At 46.0% G+C, this 17,788-nt stretch overlaps 2 protein-coding genes across 3 annotated transcripts; both read right to left on the reverse strand.

The window, feature by feature from the left end:
* Nucleotides 1-3,191: 3,191 nt before the first annotated feature.
* On the reverse strand, nt 3,192-7,370 carry arf3a (ADP-ribosylation factor 3a). Of its 2 annotated transcripts, none has more exons than XM_029622653.2 (5): nt 7,316-7,370; nt 5,874-6,107; nt 5,544-5,654; nt 4,518-4,642; nt 3,192-4,325 (listed from the first exon to the last, which is right to left on the reverse strand). In XM_029622653.2, exons 2-5 carry the CDS (start codon nt 6,019-6,021, stop codon nt 4,164-4,166), a joined length of 546 nt encoding a protein of 181 aa, XP_029478513.1. In that variant the 5' UTR covers nt 6,022-6,107; nt 7,316-7,370; the 3' UTR covers nt 3,192-4,163. The 2 variants fall into 2 exon arrangements, with proteins under 2 accessions (XP_029478513.1, XP_029478512.1); XM_029622652.2 differs by having other exon boundaries at nt 5,874-6,156; nt 7,316-7,367.
* Nucleotides 7,371-12,481: 5,111 nt separating this feature from the next.
* On the reverse strand, nt 12,482-17,510 carry wnt10b (wingless-type MMTV integration site family, member 10b). The gene is made up of 5 exons (XM_029621167.2): nt 16,849-17,510; nt 15,772-15,928; nt 15,501-15,606; nt 14,768-15,228; nt 12,482-14,478 (listed from the first exon to the last, which is right to left on the reverse strand). Exons 1-5 carry the CDS (start codon nt 16,920-16,922, stop codon nt 13,927-13,929), a joined length of 1,350 nt encoding a protein of 449 aa, XP_029477027.2. The 5' UTR covers nt 16,923-17,510; the 3' UTR covers nt 12,482-13,926.
* Between the last annotated feature and the right edge of the window lie 278 nt (nt 17,511-17,788).

The following is a 17,788-nucleotide window of genomic DNA, read 5'->3' on the forward strand; positions in this document are numbered from 1 at the left end:
TGTTTTCAATCCCATTCATTACCTGTTGTGTATTTAACCCTCTGTTTCCCCTCATGTCTTTGTCAGAGATTGTTTATTGTTAGTGTTGTTTAGTTGTTTAGTTGGTGCGTGACGGGTCCTCGTACCCATGTTTTTTCATGTCTGTACATTTTAGTGTTATGGAGCATGTTCTGTGGACATTTATTAAAATACTCCATTTACACTCCATTTTGACTCTCCTGCGCCTGACTTCCCTGCCACCTATACACACGGCGCTGACAGGTGGTTTGATTCATTCTGAAAACTTCCCCATTCTTTAACCCATGGTAATGTTGGAAGATTAGTGTACAGTATATAGAATTATAATAGGGAGAATAGTGTACAATATTAGGCTAAACCATATTGCCTGCACTAACTGTGTGTTGACACAGCCAAGTATTGTGCCATGCATCATCGGGTTCAAACTGCCATGGCCTTTATTTATTTAATTTAACCTTTATTTAACTAGGCAAGTCAGTTAAGATCAAATTCTTATTTACAAGGACGACATACCCCAGCGACGCTGGGCCAATTGTGCGCTACCCTATGGGACTTCCAATCACTGCTGGTTGTGATACAGCCTGGAATCAAACCAGAGTCTGTAGTGACACCTCTAGCACTGAGATGCAGTGCCTTAGACCGCTGCGCCACTCGGGAAACCCACTCCATAACAATTGAATTGTCTTTTTTTAATATTATCAACTGTTTTCCTCAGCAACAACCACATGGCTGTGACGGCGTTTACAGAGGAAGCAAATGAAGGTGAACCAAACAATGTCATTAAATGGAAACATAATTCAGGTTATACCAACGGAAGGGAAATAACAGTAAATTGGCTCTTGAACATGTGTGGTTATTAGGCCTACTGACGGTTGATACTGACTGTTAGTGGGTAATATTTAACATGATAGAAATAGGAAACGGAGAAGTTGGGGTAGCCTATACTTAAGACATTCGCTAGTGCCCATCCCTGCATGTTAAAAGGCCTTGGAATGAAAATTGTGCATAATGGCACTGCATTTCATAAACTTTACTGTGGGAAAGTTGATATGTTGATATGCTGTTACACATTGGTTACACATTTGTCTCCAGCGATTATAAGGTCAAATATATTTAAAACAAGTCATTTATATTTATAATTCCCGTATTCAAGTCGATTACTCATTAACCTAACTCTTATCAAGTTGTAAATGACAGTCGATGGAGAATGGTGTTATTTCTATTGGAAAAAATGAATAGATGCTTTTCCCACTTGGAACCAGTAGGTTCGCTAGACCTCATTCACGGTTTTCCTCGGGCGTCAAGGTGGTGGAATTGTTAGGAAATTAAGTCAAGGTCAGAATAGGGCGTATCTGTAGACACACCTCCGCCACACCTTAATTTATTCCATCTCCGCCCCAAACGAATAGCATAGCGGGTGAAAAGCAAAAGGAATGACGTTTCATTTACGTTGCTCAACTCGGGTTGGGTCCTTAGGCAACTGCCTAAATTGGGTCCTTCGGCAGTACCTAATTTATGTGCATACATCCCCTAGCTGTTTTGTGATTCCATGTCATACTCTTTATATGCAGCAGGGGGAGACAGAGGCCAGGGCTCTGAGTTGTTTGCCACAGAAGTGTATTAGCTGAACACTGAGCAAATGTTGCACGTTTAGCGTGTAATAGGCCTTCGCATTTAGCCTTTAATGTAAAAACATACACAAAATCCATCCCCATCTCTAACTATTATAATGGTGTTGCATAAGAACACAATATTCAATTATTATTACTTTCTAGTTTTTCTGACTTTTCAACTCCTATGGTCAACTCTTAAATCGGAAGCAGATAAAAGCAAGGGAAAGAACAGCCTCCCTATGCAGTAAATACAGTATTTATGTGTCTACATGTGTCAGCCAGTCCTGAATCTGTGATCTGGTGTTCCATCAACAGTCTACAGACTATTGTTATAGACAGACTACTGTGAGTGGGATGGCTCGATGACAGAGTACGATGATGGCACCATGATTGACCCAGTTCTGGTGGATTTGGCTGCTGTCGCCAGACCTCCTCAGATTCTTCACCAGAGTATCATCCTCCTGCCTAGTGGCCCTGGCCTGTCTGACTGTCTGTCCGGGGCCAGGCCGTGTGTGGGGGCAGGTTGATGTTCCAGTCCTCTGCATGGCCTTTGCATCCCGCCTGGTAGCCAGTCCCTTCAACAGATTGATGAATTGATTGTGGGGTTGCTGCCAGTGTGTCTGTGCCCTGGGCGAGGGGCGTCCCGGTTACGGAAGAGAATCCCAGATATGGCACCCACCCTGGGGCCGCTATTGTGGCAGGCCTGCAGGGGGCCCCGGGGGCCCAGGGAGCAGCTCTATCTGACCCACATACTGCTGTCACACCCCTGGAGACACAGCACTGGGGATGGAGGAGCGGGGCAGATTGGGCCTGGGGCTAGGGTGGGGGCCAGTGCTAGAGCTGGGATGGAGTGGGATGGAAGTTGGAGGGCTGGAGACACAGGGCTGTTGCGTGGATAGCGCATGCGCTGGGGATGGTGCCAATATGGACCTCTGAATCGCTGAACTAAATTGCGGGCCAAGCTGTGAAAATATTTCACACACATCCCAAAACTCAAGAAGGGCCCTAACAATCTGAAGACATGGAATCTAATGAAAGAATGTAGGTATTTTTTATTGACTTACCAGTGCAGTTAAACTGGTATCACTGGACACATCCTCACCAATACATATGTACTCTTAATTAGGATTTAATCGTCACACTTTTTTTTGTCTGGTAACATCAATAAATAAACCCTGTTTCAATTCATTTTAATACACATTATTAACTGGAATGTTGAGTAATTACATTGTTACAGTAATATAACATGACTTTTGTTTTTTGTTTTTCTTGCACAGACTCAACTGAGTTATAGGAGGGAAAAAATCAAGACATGAATTGATACATTTTGCCACAACTGTGGCCCCGCTTGATGTTAAACTTTACACACAAAACCATCATCAGAATAAGGGGTTTTCAACACTAGCGATAATAAGGCCACAAAAACAAACAACTGCTGCATCAAGCTAAACTCAATGTGGGAAATGTAATACACAAGCTGTAATGTTAAAGCTGGAATCCTTTGAGTTCCATTTGGGATATTACAACAACAAAGAAGTTACTGCAAACAACCAACCCCCCCCCCCCCCCCCCTGACAGCATTGCACACACGGTAGAACAGAAGAAAATGTACTGCAAATATATATATTTTTTTTTTACCAAGCTGCTCACCTCGGTTTGGGTTCTCCTCACCTACATTTAGTCAACAAAACCAAAACAATAACAAAGGCGCTGGGTGGGGGGCGCTGTATCCCCTAATGCGGATTCCGTCTTTATATCGATATATATCAGTGCATACACAAATCCCGATAACTACAATTGAACATATCAACCACGATGACTCCTTCAGGTATTTTTCAGGTATATTTTTGTTCAGGTATATGTTTGTACTTGTTGAGTAAAATGGGTAATATACAGTTGACATAGAAAAAGCATGCTCTTGCATATTGGATGTGTTTTACACAAACCTATGTCACTGTTCATTAATGTCGACCATTACTGCATTGCTCCAACCAGCAGTAGTAATTTGAGTGTAAAAGGAGAATACTGTCAGAAGACTGGCTAAATAGATAACATTAGGCAGACACAATTCCAAACTTCATTTCCGAGAGATCTTTTACTGTACGGCCATGCATAATACGGTGTTCCAAAACCAACTAACATTGCTAGTATCCATTCTGATGTATAAGTCAAATGACATAAATGAATAAATAAATAAATAATGTATTCATGAATTAATTCATGAATACATAAATAGTGTTTCCAAAAACGGGATGCTTATCAATGTGTTCATAATTATGTAGGAAATGTCATGTATTGACATTGATGGCACATGTCTGAAAGGCGATAACTGTTTTTAATAATTGACATCGGGTTGAAAATGTCCTCAAGGAATGGTACAGTTTAAGCCCCCTTCCTACAGCACATACCAATCACATTTCACTCCCGCCGTGTCAGGATTATTCACTCAATGGATCAACTACAACCAACTACCACTTCCTGTTTCAAGAGCTGACACCAAGGTTTCTCTTCACTCTCCTCTGATTGGTCCACTCACTTCTTGTTCTTCAGCTGATTGGCCAGCCAGTCGAGGCCCTCGTACAGGCCGTCTCCGCTGGTGGCACAGGTGGCCTGGATGTACCAGTTGCGGTGACGTAGGGAGTGGAGCCCCAGCTTGTCTGTGATCTCTGCTGCGTTCATGGCATTGGGCAGGTCCTACACAGGACGTGAGGTAGAATCGGAAGGATAGTAGTGGAGAAAACCACATGAGAGAGAGAGAGAGAGAAGATTATAGGGGTAAGGAAATCCCGGGTATGAGAGTTAGACAGAAGGAGAGTTAGCGATGAAAAGCACATGAGGCAGCAGAGAAAAATACGAATTGAGTGAGGCTATCGCAATTGTCCATACCTGTTTATTAGCGAAGATGAGAAGCACGGCGTCTCGTAGCTCGTCCTCAGCCAGCATCCTCATCAGCTCCTCCCGAGCCTCGTTCACCCGCTCACGGTCGTTACTGTCCACCACAAAGATCAAACCTGGAACCACAACAAACTTTGTTACTGTGTCTACCACAAAGGGCAGCCCTGTAACCATGGCAAACCTTGATAGATACCCTCAACCCGAACACTGTCCACCACAAAGATCAAACCTTGAACCACAACATGATTCATTCGTCAGGAAGCACGACGTGCTTGTCATTAAACTATACGAACCCACTGATGACACTGTGTTTTTCTGTCTCTAGGCATCCCCCTCTATCAGAATGAACAGACTCGTCTTCCAACTGGCGCATGGTATAGAAAAACATAACAATCCTAACACAAAACGGGTAAAATGCTTTCAATGTGAAGGACACGTGCTTGATGCGGTATGCAAATGTCTATATCTAGAGTGTGTGAGTCAGCCCAATAGCTTCAGGTGTCAGGGGTGACATCATGGTGCCGGATGTATCACAGGCCTGTAGGGGCAGTCTTTGTCCCAGCAAGGCCCTATAGCCCTTCAAATCTGGACGTTAAAGACAGTACCACAGACATGTTTTTCATTCTTGCAACCAGGGAATGAAGTAGACCTGGGACACCTGGTGTGAGTAAGAATTAAGAACATACCGTAAGCTCACTCCACAGCTAGTTTGACATATCGCCAACGGTGCCATCCAAGTGGTACCTTTTGTATAGCTCATACGGTTGGAACGTCGTCAGTGAGGACAGTCATGTGTGTTGAGAAGCAGAGGGTCAGAGGTTCAAGCCCGGTATGGGGCAGTCGGTCAGTGGAGGAAGCTGAAGTGTTGGTTTACTCATCACATGAGCGTGGTTCATTGTACCACCTCCATTACACAGTCACAGACCAGTTAAGAGCCAGAGCCATTCCTGCTCAGCTTACAGGTCACAAGAGCGTTATGCCGCTGAGCTAAAGCTTGTTAGCTCCCACTATACTTACCCTGTGTGTTCTGGAAGTAGTGTCTCCACAGAGGCCTGATCTTGTCCTGGCCACCCACGTCCCACACCGTGAAACTGATGTTCTTATACTCAACCGTCTCCACGTTAAACCCTGAGCAGGGGGAAAAGGAAACGAGTGTCTTTTGAACAGCCGCCGGGGTTATAAGCCGCTCATAAAGAGTCGTATGTGTGTTGTAAATGCCTTATAAACAGTTATAGGCGTGTGATGATTAAGGATGAGTCAAAATGTCAAAATGATATGGTGTTTAATTTGGTTCTAATTCTTTATAGCCAATGTCCTTTGTGGTTAAGACTGTGAGACTTTCCATACCGATAGTGGGGATGGTGGTGACTATCTCTCCCAGCTTCAGTTTGTATAGGATGGTGGTCTTCCCTGCAGCGTCCAGCCCCACCATCAGGATCCTCATCTCCTTCTTCCCTAAAAGGCTCTTCAGCAGGTTGCCAAAGATGTTCCCCATGGTGACTGGCTGGCTGGTTGACCGGCTGGCGGCTGGCTGGCTGGATGGATGGATGGCTGGTCGGACCTCAACTCACTGCTACAGAGCTGATGGGGAGGCTGGATGTCAGGGTCCAGACTTTTCCTGACCTTGTAACTTAACCATGAAAAACTGGTCCTGAGTAACATACCATTAACAGAGAGTTATTCCTCTGGCCCAGAGTTTTCCTGACTACTTGACCTGACCAAGGCAAAAGTCTGGAGGCCCGGTCAAATCACAAGTTCAGAAACAACTCTGAGCCCTAGGAATAGGCAAATTCCCCCATAGCCTAAATGTCAAGACAGCGGCTAAACAGGCGGTGCGCTACTAGATTCACAGAGTCAGAACCACAGAGACATGCAGAAGGACACTCAGTAGGACTTCAACCACTACTCAGGCCATTAACACCTCGTAACAGCTCCAAACCACTTCAGAGGCAAACCAATAAAGTCTCATTCACACCTCCACATGCGGGCTGAGGAAGCTGCCTGAAGGACTGAAGGACTGTCGGCTGGAAGACTGCACACTGGTGAGAGGAGCTGCTCTGGTGCAGGCCCACTACCTACCGCAATCTTTTGTTGAGATGGGTTTATGTAGTTCATAGCAGTTCTAATACATTGAAATATGTTCCGTAATCTACATAAATATGTATGTGCCACGGTAGCGGTAATATGCCCTCTGTACCTGCTATAACAGCTCTAAAGCAAGGATCATCAATTCGTTCCTGGGTGACGTGCATTATAACAACTGTCTTCTGTTCTGAGTAAAAAAAAGATTGAAATAGCTTTAAAAATACGTGGATGAATGTGTTCATTAAGTGGGTTTTTTTCACTGCATCGCAGTGACCACATTTGCTACTATGAAGCACATCCGTCGTTGTGCAAGAGCACTCGCAATGATGGTATGGCAACCTCAGTGCGCCTGTGTGTGTGGATTGGAACACCCTGTATCTTTGCAGCACATTTGGCACCACGACATGCCGGTTCAATTAAATAGTATTGGTAAATATAATATGTTGACACACTGTAAATATCACAAATACCATGGAAACTCTTATTGCCATCCATAGGCAAATTAGGATTTTCACCTTATCTCCTCCAGTCACGACTACAAGCGATGCTTAGGTGGCCTGTATGAACGCCGTTAATTCACTAGAATCCCTACAAACACCTATACCTTTTTATTCCTGTAACGGCATGACACGATGCCGCATCCTTGTATCTCTACAGTTTTACGTTATCCATCATTTTCTAATGTTCATCTCACCCGCACTTACCTCTTTTAGACGTACGAGCTGGATTCGGGCAGTGCAGTTTGTCTCTCGCGAGAAGTCGCAAAGAAAGACATGTTGCTCCTTAAGTCTCGCGATGATGAGCTCACCAAGTACACCTCTCCATCACTTCATGGGCCGATCTTCACTGCCAGTACGTCTGAGTGATACCATTTTCAGTTGGAGGCGCCTGGGAGTCAATTCTGTTTTGATTGGAAATTAAATACTTGTTGTTGTTTTTTTTATGGGGTGTTTGTAATTAATTGATTGCTCTTTATATAGCCTTCTGAGTTGAAACTTAAATAACATCAACTCTGGTTAGGGTTTGAGTTGACACAGTTTTTGTGTGGTTTGTTTGCATGTCCCGTGATAAATACCCTACATAGATTACACGTAGCTCTGTTACTGTACAATAATGCAATTCATGCCTGTCAAAGTTTTTGTTGTGTGTTTAGAGATTCGAAACAAAATAGCCAACAGTTTAAAAAAAAATGTTTTTTTATAAAAGAGAGTAAAACATTTTGACTAGGGGCAAGCATAGCCTATATGAATTATTCAAGCTAGAAAAGCCTTAATAAATAAGTAAGTGGGGAACTGTTAAAACGATGCCAAAGCATACTTCTTGGCAGAGTTAGTGTGGCAGAGACAATGAGCTGAGAAGAAGCAGAATTTAGGCTACACTGAATCACTCTCATTTGGATTCTTGTTGAATCGTGTTGAATCATCATGGATCGAACCATGCTAAAATACATTACTCCTGATTTTCTATGTATTTCATGTATACCAGACCAAACACATAACAAAAACGCAATGCCATAGCAAGCATTAAATGACTTTGTCATAGACAAACCTTCTTTTGAAGCGTGAACTGCTGTACGTGGGTTACATGGTTTATACAGGCCTGCGTGTGAGGCTGTATGTGCTCAGAATCAAATATGGGTTCAAAGACCCAGGATTCAAACCATCATAGATGAGTCACCGGTCTGTCAAAATGATTGATTTGACATCCTAGCTAAGAGTATTACATACAGTAAAGGCCTACAAAATACACTAATTGAGTGAGTTATTTCCCATGTTGATAAACCAGTGTGTCTCTCTGTACGGTCCGTCCGCTAGTGTCTCTATACATCATAGGTGTGTTTGTTCAGTGGTTAAAGCAACAACAACTAAAAAGAGTGAAGCAGATGCTAGCAGCTGCAACACCAGACTACGGGGCGGAGTGGATGTAGATGGAGTGTGCAGTATCCTGTGTTTGTGTGTGTTGGGAACGCAGAGGGGGTTATAGGGGGGTTACTGTACAACGGGTAGGGACCGACTAGGGGTGGTGGGGGGGGTTATAATTTAAAGGAGCCTACTATTCCTCTGAAGTGTTTGCCAGAGTGCACCCCAGCAAACACAATCACAAGTCAGGTTGGTTGTGCTTGCAGAACTAATGAGGGCTTGCATGTTGAGGGCAGAGGAGCTGAGAGCTTTGATGTTCTGGGTAGCAGGCTCCTTGTGTTTTCTCCCTCGGCCTGACTCTCTCACTGCATGTCCCACATCAAAAACGAAAGGGGAGTCAGTCGAGAAGCAGATGTTTCGAGCCATGTATTTATACAGAATGTGCTTTATAAATCCTCTCTCTCGCTCTCTCCCTCTCTTGCAGAGTTTGCCTTCATGTTTGCATGTATGCATCTATCGAGGCTTTCTTTCAATCTAGCTAAACATGTTGAATCGTCTTCTGTTAAACATACAGTGTAATCATCCTGTCAGTCAATGTTGGAGGACTTTTATCTTTCCTAACTTCCTCGCTTCGCTCTCCCTTTAATTCAGCTGGATCTGGTTGTCGTTACTATAGGGGCAGTCAATGTGTTGCCGTGCATGTGTCAGTGTCTGCAGACTGCAGCCATGGTGGGAGACTGGGGAAGAAAGGGGGAGGGAGTAGGCGAGCGCACCGGTGGAAAAAGTACCCAATTGTCATACTTGAGTACAAGTAAAGACACCTTAATAGAAAATGACTCAAGTAACAGTGAAAGTCACCCAGTAAAATACTACTTGAGTAAAAGCCGAAAAGTTTTTGGTTTTAAATATACTTAAGTATCACAAGTAAATGTAATTGCTCAAATATACTTAGGTATCAAAAGTAAAGTATAAATCATGAAAAATTCCTTATATTAAGGCACCATTCTCTTGTTTTTTAAATGTATGTGTAGCCAGGGGCACACTCCAACACTTAGACATAATTTACAAATGAAGCAGGTGTGTTAGTGAGTCCGTCAGATCAGAGGCAGTACGGATGACCAGGGGTTCTCTCTTGAAAAGTGCTTGAATTGAACCATTTTGAAAATATAATGAGTGCCAGGGGAAATGTAAAAAGTACATTATTTTCCTTAGGAATGTAGTGAAGTAAAAGTAAAAGTTGTCAAAAATATAAATAGTAAAGTACATATAAAGTACAGATAATCCCAAAAAACGACTTAAGTAGTACTTTTACTTCACACCATTGGGCAAGCGAGAGAGGGCATAGAGAAGAGAGGGAGACAGAGAGGGCATAGAGGAGAGAGGGAGACAGAGAGAGGGCATAGAGAAGAGAGGGAGACAGAGAGAGGGCATAGAGAAGAGAGGGAGACAGAGAGAGGGCATAGAGGAGAGAGGGAGACAGAGAGAGGGCATAGAGGAGAGAGGGAGACAGAGAGAGGGCATAGAGAAGAGAGGGAGACAGAGAGAGGGCATAGAGAAGAGAGGGAGACAGAGAGAGGGCATAGAGGAGAGAGGGAGACAGAGAGAGGGCATAGAGAAGAGAGGGAGACAGAGAGAGGGCATAGAGAAGAGAGGGAGACAGAGAGAGGGCATAGAGGAGAGAGGGAGACAGAGAGAGGGCATAGAGAAGAGAGGGAGACAGAGAGAGGGCATAGAGGAGAGAGGGAGACAGAGAGAGGGCATAGAGAAGAGAGGGAGACAGAGAGAGGGCATAGAGAAGAGAGGGAGACAGAGAGGGCATAGAGGAGAGAGGGAGACAGAGAGAGGGCATAGAGAAGAGAGGGAGACAGAGAGAGGGCATAGAGAAGAGAGGGAGACAGAGAGGGCATAGAGAAGAGAGGGAGACAGAGAGAGGGCATAGAGAAGAGAGGGAGACAGAGAGAGGGCATAGAGAAGAGAGGGAGACAGGGAGACAAAAAGAGGGGGAGAGAAGGAGAGAGGGAGACAGGGAGACAGAGAGAGGGCATAGAGAAGAGAGGGAGACAGAGAGAGGGCATAGAGAAGAGAGGGAGACAGAGAGGGCATAGAGAAGAGAGGGAGACAGAGAGAGGGCATAGAGAAGAGAGGGAGACAGAGAGAGGGCATAGAGAAGAGAGGGAGACAGGGAGACAAAAAGAGGGGGAGAGAAGGAGAGAGGGAGACAGGGAGACAGAAAGAGGGGGAGAGATGGAGAGAGGGAGACAGGGAGACAGAAAGAGTGGGAGAGAGGGAGACAGGGAGACAGAAAGAGGGGGAGAGAAGGAGAGAGGGAGACAGAGAGAGGGCATAGAGAAGAGAGGGAGACAGGGAGACAGAAAGAGGAGGAGAGAAGGAGAGAGGGAGACAGGGAGACAGAAAGAGGGGGAGAGATGGAGAGAGGGAGACAGGAAGACATAAAGAGTGGGAGAGAAGGAGAGAGGGAGACAGGGAGACAGAAAGAGGGGGAGAGAAGGAGAGAGGGAGACAGAGAGAGGGCATAGAGAAGAGAGGGAGACAGGGAGACAGAAAGAGGGGGAGAGAAGGAGAGAGGGAGACAGGGAGACAGAAAGAGGGGGAGAGATGGAGAGAGGGAGACAGGGAGACAGAAAGAGTGGGAGAGAAGGAGAGAGGGAGACAGGGAGACAGAGAGAGGAGAGGAGGAGAGAGGGAGACAGGGAGACAGAAAGAGGGGGAGAGAAGGAGAGAGGGAGACAGGGAGACAGGGAGACAGAGAGAGGAGAGGAGGAGAGAGGGAGACAGGGAGACAGAAAGAGGGGGAGAGAATGAGAGAGGGAGACAGGGAGACAGGGAGACAGAGAGAGGAGAGGAGGAGAGAGGGAGACAGGGAGACAGAAAGAGGGGGAGAGAAGGAGAGAGGGAGACAGGGAGACAGAGAGAGGAGAGGAGGAGAGAGGAGAAGAAGAGGGAGTGGGGGAGAGAGCGAGTGAGACAGAGACTGAGAGACTGACACAGACAGAGGGAGAAAAAGAGATGAAAAAGCGATCCAGGCCTGTCTAACCTCTGTCTCACACATGGGGAGAAACGGTGACAGGAAATTCCCCTTCGCAACAGCAGCAGCAGCTCCAGGGTGAAATGATATAGGAATGAAGAAATGCAAACCAGAGATCGAGTTATCCCTTATCATTCCAATCCCATAGCAGTCCCTCTCAGTGTCCAACCTTTCTCATATTCTCTCACTAAATACCAGGGTGAGCGCGCTTGATCCAGATATTGGGACAGTCAGTCACTTTTAGTCTACCTAAAGGGTGTTTCAATCAGTGGACTCATGTTCACACGAACAAAGTCATATTGACCATTGAAGGCCTAAGATAAGCTGGACCGCTCAAAGATCAAGCTGGATCGCATCAAGTTTGTATATCCCCCATATGTGTGGATCTAAGAATGTTCTTATCTTTAATCTTGCCAGGCCCTGGACGGTATGTGGGATGAGTGTGTAAATCACGCAAGAGCCCTGTCTCTCTGTTTGTCTGTCTCTGACTTAGACAGAAAGGGACACAGTGTCTTCAGTAGCAGCACGACATTGTGCAGTGAGTCTCCCTTGGCTGTGAACCCTGGACAGATGATCCCAGGCTCACACACACACACACACACACACACACACACACACACACACACACAATAGAGAGAGAGACGGGTATAATCGCCCCTCTCTCTCCTCAATCCTCTCTCCTCTAGTAATAAAAGTCATTCGTTCGGGAAACAATATCCTGCTGCCATAAAAAACCACCTCTCTCTGCATGAAGGAAGCGGCCATAAAATGAGTCTCACCACCTCTCTCCTGTGTGGAGTGTTGAGCAGACCTATAGACTTGTGCCCTATACCTCCAACCCTACACTTGTACACTCTTCCCCACACATTTAACAGCATTGGAACGTTTCAGGCGCACAAACACCTAACCTCGGCTCTCACAATGGAATGAGAGAACTCCGTCCGGCAGAAATAAGTATAGGCATATTTGTGACGTAATAATTCTATTGATTCACAAAACAACATCACAAAAACAAAAGAAACAGCAATAATACAGTTTGTGGTAATGACGGTTACAATTCTAAGGCATTGCCTCAATGACCTGCAGTTCAGTTTGGAGACGGACCGAGAGCATTCCACCAAATCAATGGTAAATTGCTTCAAAGAAGATTGAAACACGGATTTTCTCCTCCAGTCGATCCAAGAAAACCAATGGGCAGAGCAAACCGTCCCCACTAGATTCCCAGTCACTCCAGTTCTGTTTCCATTGGTAATGGGAACACGTTGAGGAACCTTCACGCCTGGTTCTCTTTAGTGCTGTTTCGTTAGTTCATTCTGGTTCTTGTCATGGAGAACCGGCGCTAAAGAATTGAAACCCTGTGGTCTTGAGGCGTAGGTGCAAAATATCCAATGAGTATAATCATCCTCTGGAGTTCATTACCACACTCCATATCAGAACTCCGTTTTCCAGCGTCTCACTGTTGGGTTCAGGCTTTGTCGATTATAACAGCTTCAGTTCAACTTCACCATCCTGAGCAGAGCAACATTCAGTCATTGGGCCTCATATGTTCCTCTCATAAAATGGTCCCACACAGCATATGCCAAGCAAGGAAGGCAACATAAGTTCACACACAAACATTAATATACATTTTTTTCATGTAAACAAAAAACGGTACACTGTGATACTAGCCTGGGCATTACTTAGTTGAAATAATAATGTGTTTCTGCTGTCTGAGATGTTCTTTGTTCCCGAGTAGAGAGCAGGGGAGAACAGAACAGAACACCAGATGGGGTCCAGGACATTCAGATTTCCATGGCTGAAAGGGCTGCATCTAAACAGGCAGAGGAAAGACAGACAAATGACATGAGTCACCTCGTCTTCAACCTCTGACTTGGCATTTTGACAGGCAACAAAGGGAAAATAGATCCCAGATGACGGAAAAAAGAAAAAGGAGAGAGAAGTGGGGGATAAACAGATTCTGTGGGAGACTTTAGCCGACGCAAATAGAAAAACAAACACCGAGTCTGAAATGAAAGGTTTGGTTGGGTGGATGTGTGTATATTGGACAAAGCTAAAGGGTGGATTTTCATTTTGCCATCCTGTGTCCTGGATATGTCCAGGAGCAACCTGGAGAAGGACTGTTAAGAAGGGCATGGTTAGGAACGCTAACCAAGTAACCTGCTGACTAGAAACAGCCGGACTCTCTTGCGGAGGCCCATGCGTCCCAATGCATGAAGAGGATTACCAGTAAGTAACTAAGTGTCAGGCCTTAGTAGATGAAGTGGATCGTCTACCCATGTACCAAATGAAAGGTTTGCTTGGGTGGGTTGGCGCGTAGTAGTACACTGGGGAGTCAATGGGTGGATCCTAGTGCCACGCTGCGTCCTATTGGGTGGTTCCTTTCAGGAGCCTTGGCAGGTCATGTACCTATCTACTTGCAGACGTTGACCCACTCTGTGACTCGGCACTCCTCGCAGAGCACGTAGCAGCACCAGTGGAAGCGGCAGTGGCACCTCTCACTACGTGTCTGCTTCAGGATGTTGTGTCCCCTTCCGCAGCACAGGGACCCGCAGTTGTCCATGCTGTGGCTGGTCTTGTTGCAGATCCGGCCCCGAGTACCCAGAGAGTCCAGGGACGTCTCCCGGTCACAGAAGTCTGGCGACTTCTCAAAGTAGACCAGCTCACGTGACACACCGCTCCTCCGCCGTCCCCCATTGTTTGGGCTCCCCGCGCCCCCAGACCCAGTAGGCCCTTCGGCGCCGTTCCTGACCCCATTTGAGGCACCATTCCCGGCTGCGACCCGGGGGTTGAAGACCCCGTTGTTCTTGTTCTGGGAGTTAATGAAGATGGCGGAGAGGAACTTGTCCCTGAGCAGAGACCCCAGCAGTCTGAACTCTGGGGACACGTACCAGCAGGTCTTGAACTGGCAGCTGCCTGACGTGCCGTGGCATGTACACTTCCTCTTCATGTTGTCAGTCACTAGCTGTGCAGGGGGAAACAATCATGTCACTATCCATACAAGTCTAGAGTGGCTTTGATTACAATGTAGTAGGGTAACAATTATAAATGTTTTTAAAATGGTTCATACATGTAGCTTATAGATAGTTTATAAATCTGTTATAAACATTTATAGCTAATTGGTTCAATTTAATATCCAATTCAAAGAAAGTTAGAAAACTTGATGAATTCCATTGGTAAACCTTCAACAAATGAGAGCCCGACTCTTATCTGCAGTTATCATCTTGATACGAAATATACAAGACTCTTCTCACCTGCCGGCCAACCCTGTTGTTGTGGATCCTCATGCGGGCGTGGATATCCCGTGGGGAGCCCCGGGAGTCCAACCAATCCCTGGAGAATCTCTCCCCGAAGCGGGCGTCATGGCTACAGCCCCCCCACTCCCAGGTCTCCTGCAGAGGGCTGAGGTCCTCTGGTAGGGGCTTGAGGAGGGAGGAGGGGTGGGTAGAACCAGAACGCAGGCTGGCTGGCACATCTCTGATCTCCTGGGGGTGTGCCCCTCCTCCACCACCCACTCCCATGCCCACTCTGGCTCCTCCCCTCTGGAGGGTCTGCAGCTGCAGCTGGGTGAGTTTGAGGCGAATCTTATCCTCGTCCAGGCGACGCTTGGCCTCGCAGCCACAGCCCCGGAGCTTGCCTAGGCTGCAGGCGGAGGCCACGGAGTGGGCCACGCCCGCTGCCAGCAGGGACAGAGAGAAGGCACTCTCCCTGAAGCCTGGGGGACGAGGACAGACAGACACATCCTAGTCAAGATGTCATCATGCTGGGTGTAATCTAAATACCACAGGAGAACTTCATTAACCTGTCATCATTCTTATTCTATAAGCATAACAATACATTTGTCTACTGTCCCCACCTGGAGCCTAGAGATTCTCCTGGCCAGGGTTTGTGGTCTGGAGTTTTTCCTGATCAAATCACCAAGTCACCAAAAAACTCCTGGCCCTATTCCCAACCTTTTTGCGTTGCGCTCCTCTGTGTGTCTCTCACCTCTGTTGAGGATGGCACTCTGGTGAGGCAGCTTGCTGTGGCTCTCCAGAGCAGAACAGTTCCACCGCTGGTCTCTGAGCTGGTGCTGGCACTCGTGGATGGCCACCTGCATCATAGAATGAAATGCAACACTAGAATGGACATTGGTATCCTGGTAGCGTGACTGAAATGGTGGCCATCTTGGTCATCTTTCATTTAGAGCCTGATGAAATATGGTTAAATGTTGTTTTAAAAAAAAAAAGCTATGAATTGTATACTATATCTCTATGACCTGGATGCCCTGCAGTGCAGAGGCCGTCACGTCGGGGCTTTGCACACACAGACGAATCTGACGCTTGCTCAGGCCCGCCAGCCGCAGGCAGACAGAGTTAGGGGTCAGAACCGGATCTCCTGCCACCTTCAGACCCAGGATGTCATTACACAACACACTGAGGAGGGGATACATATGTTGAGGAGGGAGGGAGAGATACAGAGGAGTTGGCCAAGGGTTCATCAATCAAGTCCTAGAGCAATATCTATCTGTGAAGGAGGCCCTGAAGTGCCTGGTCTGACCCTTCATCTATAAGAGTGAAAGCGTCATGTAAGGAAATGAAGATTCAGAGAATAGCATTTGCTGAGACATATAACGCACAGCACTTAAGATATAGCTTAAGTTCAGGGAAAAGTTGTAAGGACATAGAATGTTGATTACATCTCTAGGCTTACCATCGTATCTACGGTATTTACATGCCTTTACTATTTTTTTCAGTTGAACAAATTACAGTAGGCCTAATGAGCAGTAGTGTAAAATCTACTGGAGTAGAAACATGGATGGCATTGTTACTAAACCAACCATCTGTGCCAGTTGACAGCTGGGGTAGCCTAATAATAATGTCCTTAATCATGCAGTCTTCCAATTGTTGGTTCTGATTAGCCTGTGTGTATGTGTGTGTGGTGTGGTGTGGTGTGGTGTGGTGTGTGTTTGTGTGTGTGTGTGTTTGTTGTGTGTGTGTGTGTGTGTGTGTGTGTGTGTGTGTGTGTGTGTGTGTGTGTGTGTGTGTGTGTGTGTGTGTGTGTGTGTGTGTGTGTGTGTAATTACAGGTCAGAAACAAGAAAACATTTGAAATCGTGATGACAGAGGTAGTAGCAGCAGCAGCAATAGTCAGTTGGTGAGACAGAGCTGAACGGAAACATCAACGCATCGTAACACATGCACCAAGTCATTTCACTACAATACAACACTTGGATAAGACTCATGGAGTAGCCAGACAGAATCTTCTTCCGATTGAAATGTTCGCTTTAATTATTTGTTTTCCCCAGGAATGCTCATCGAGAGTAGCCTCTTCTCACCCCTTCTCCGGCTACTTACGTGATTGCAGGTGACATAAGTGTCGCTGCCAAAATCAGGACTTGGTCCCAACGGAGTTGATGTGATATCTCCATTTTGGTAAGCGTCTTTCTTGACGTGACATTAAAACACTGGTGTGGTAATCGATAAAACAAAGAAAAGAAGATGAGTGGAGTAGATTATCGATGTGCCTCCAACAGAACGGGGAGTGAAAAAAGGGAGCAGAATAGTTTGGGGCGAACGTAAAGGGGAGGGGGAGAGAAAATAGGGAGTGGAGATGCCGCTGCAGGCGGTTGTTTTCAAAGTATTGACCTTGTGAAAAAAGAATCAAAAGTTGACTAACAGTTATGTGAATTTGACCGATAGTCAATACGTGTTATAACACAGTGTCCAAAGATATTACGCGCAGGTACCATTTTCCTTACCATCATCACCCTCGGCATCATCTCTTGTATGAACGCAGGTCGACTGTGAGAGGGATTTCTGATTGCACTGGACAGATCATGGAAAACGCATTAACATTTAACGTCACTGATAGGAATGTTTCCTGTTTTGTTGGATACTTTTGAAAGAAAACGAACATGCATTCAGGTGAAACCCAAGTGAAAAATCATTCTATATGTCCAGGAAAGAAATGAATATAGAGTGCTGGGGGGGTTGGTTGGTTGCCGCTGCTGGTTCCAATGTAGGCCTACGACAGAGAGCTTGGGGCAGCAGCAGGCAGGCGCACGGCTCTCCTCTTGGCTCTCCAACAATAGTTGGGTACACAGTCATCTGTTCCCCGTCTTCCTCCCCCCCGCTCCCCCCTTCCTCCCACCTCAATCAGCGCGTCTGTTCTTTATTATTGTGTTTGAAACAACTTCTTCAGTCCGTAACAATCTGCTTCTTTTCAGAGGAAATAAAAGGTTCCATACAGAAGGGAATAATGAGGATGTTTTATGGCATTTTCGATAAGTAGCCA

This window comes from Oncorhynchus nerka, linkage group LG20 (genome assembly GCF_034236695.1).
Source record: "Oncorhynchus nerka isolate Pitt River linkage group LG20, Oner_Uvic_2.0, whole genome shotgun sequence".
NCBI lineage: Eukaryota > Metazoa > Chordata > Actinopteri > Salmoniformes > Salmonidae > Oncorhynchus > Oncorhynchus nerka.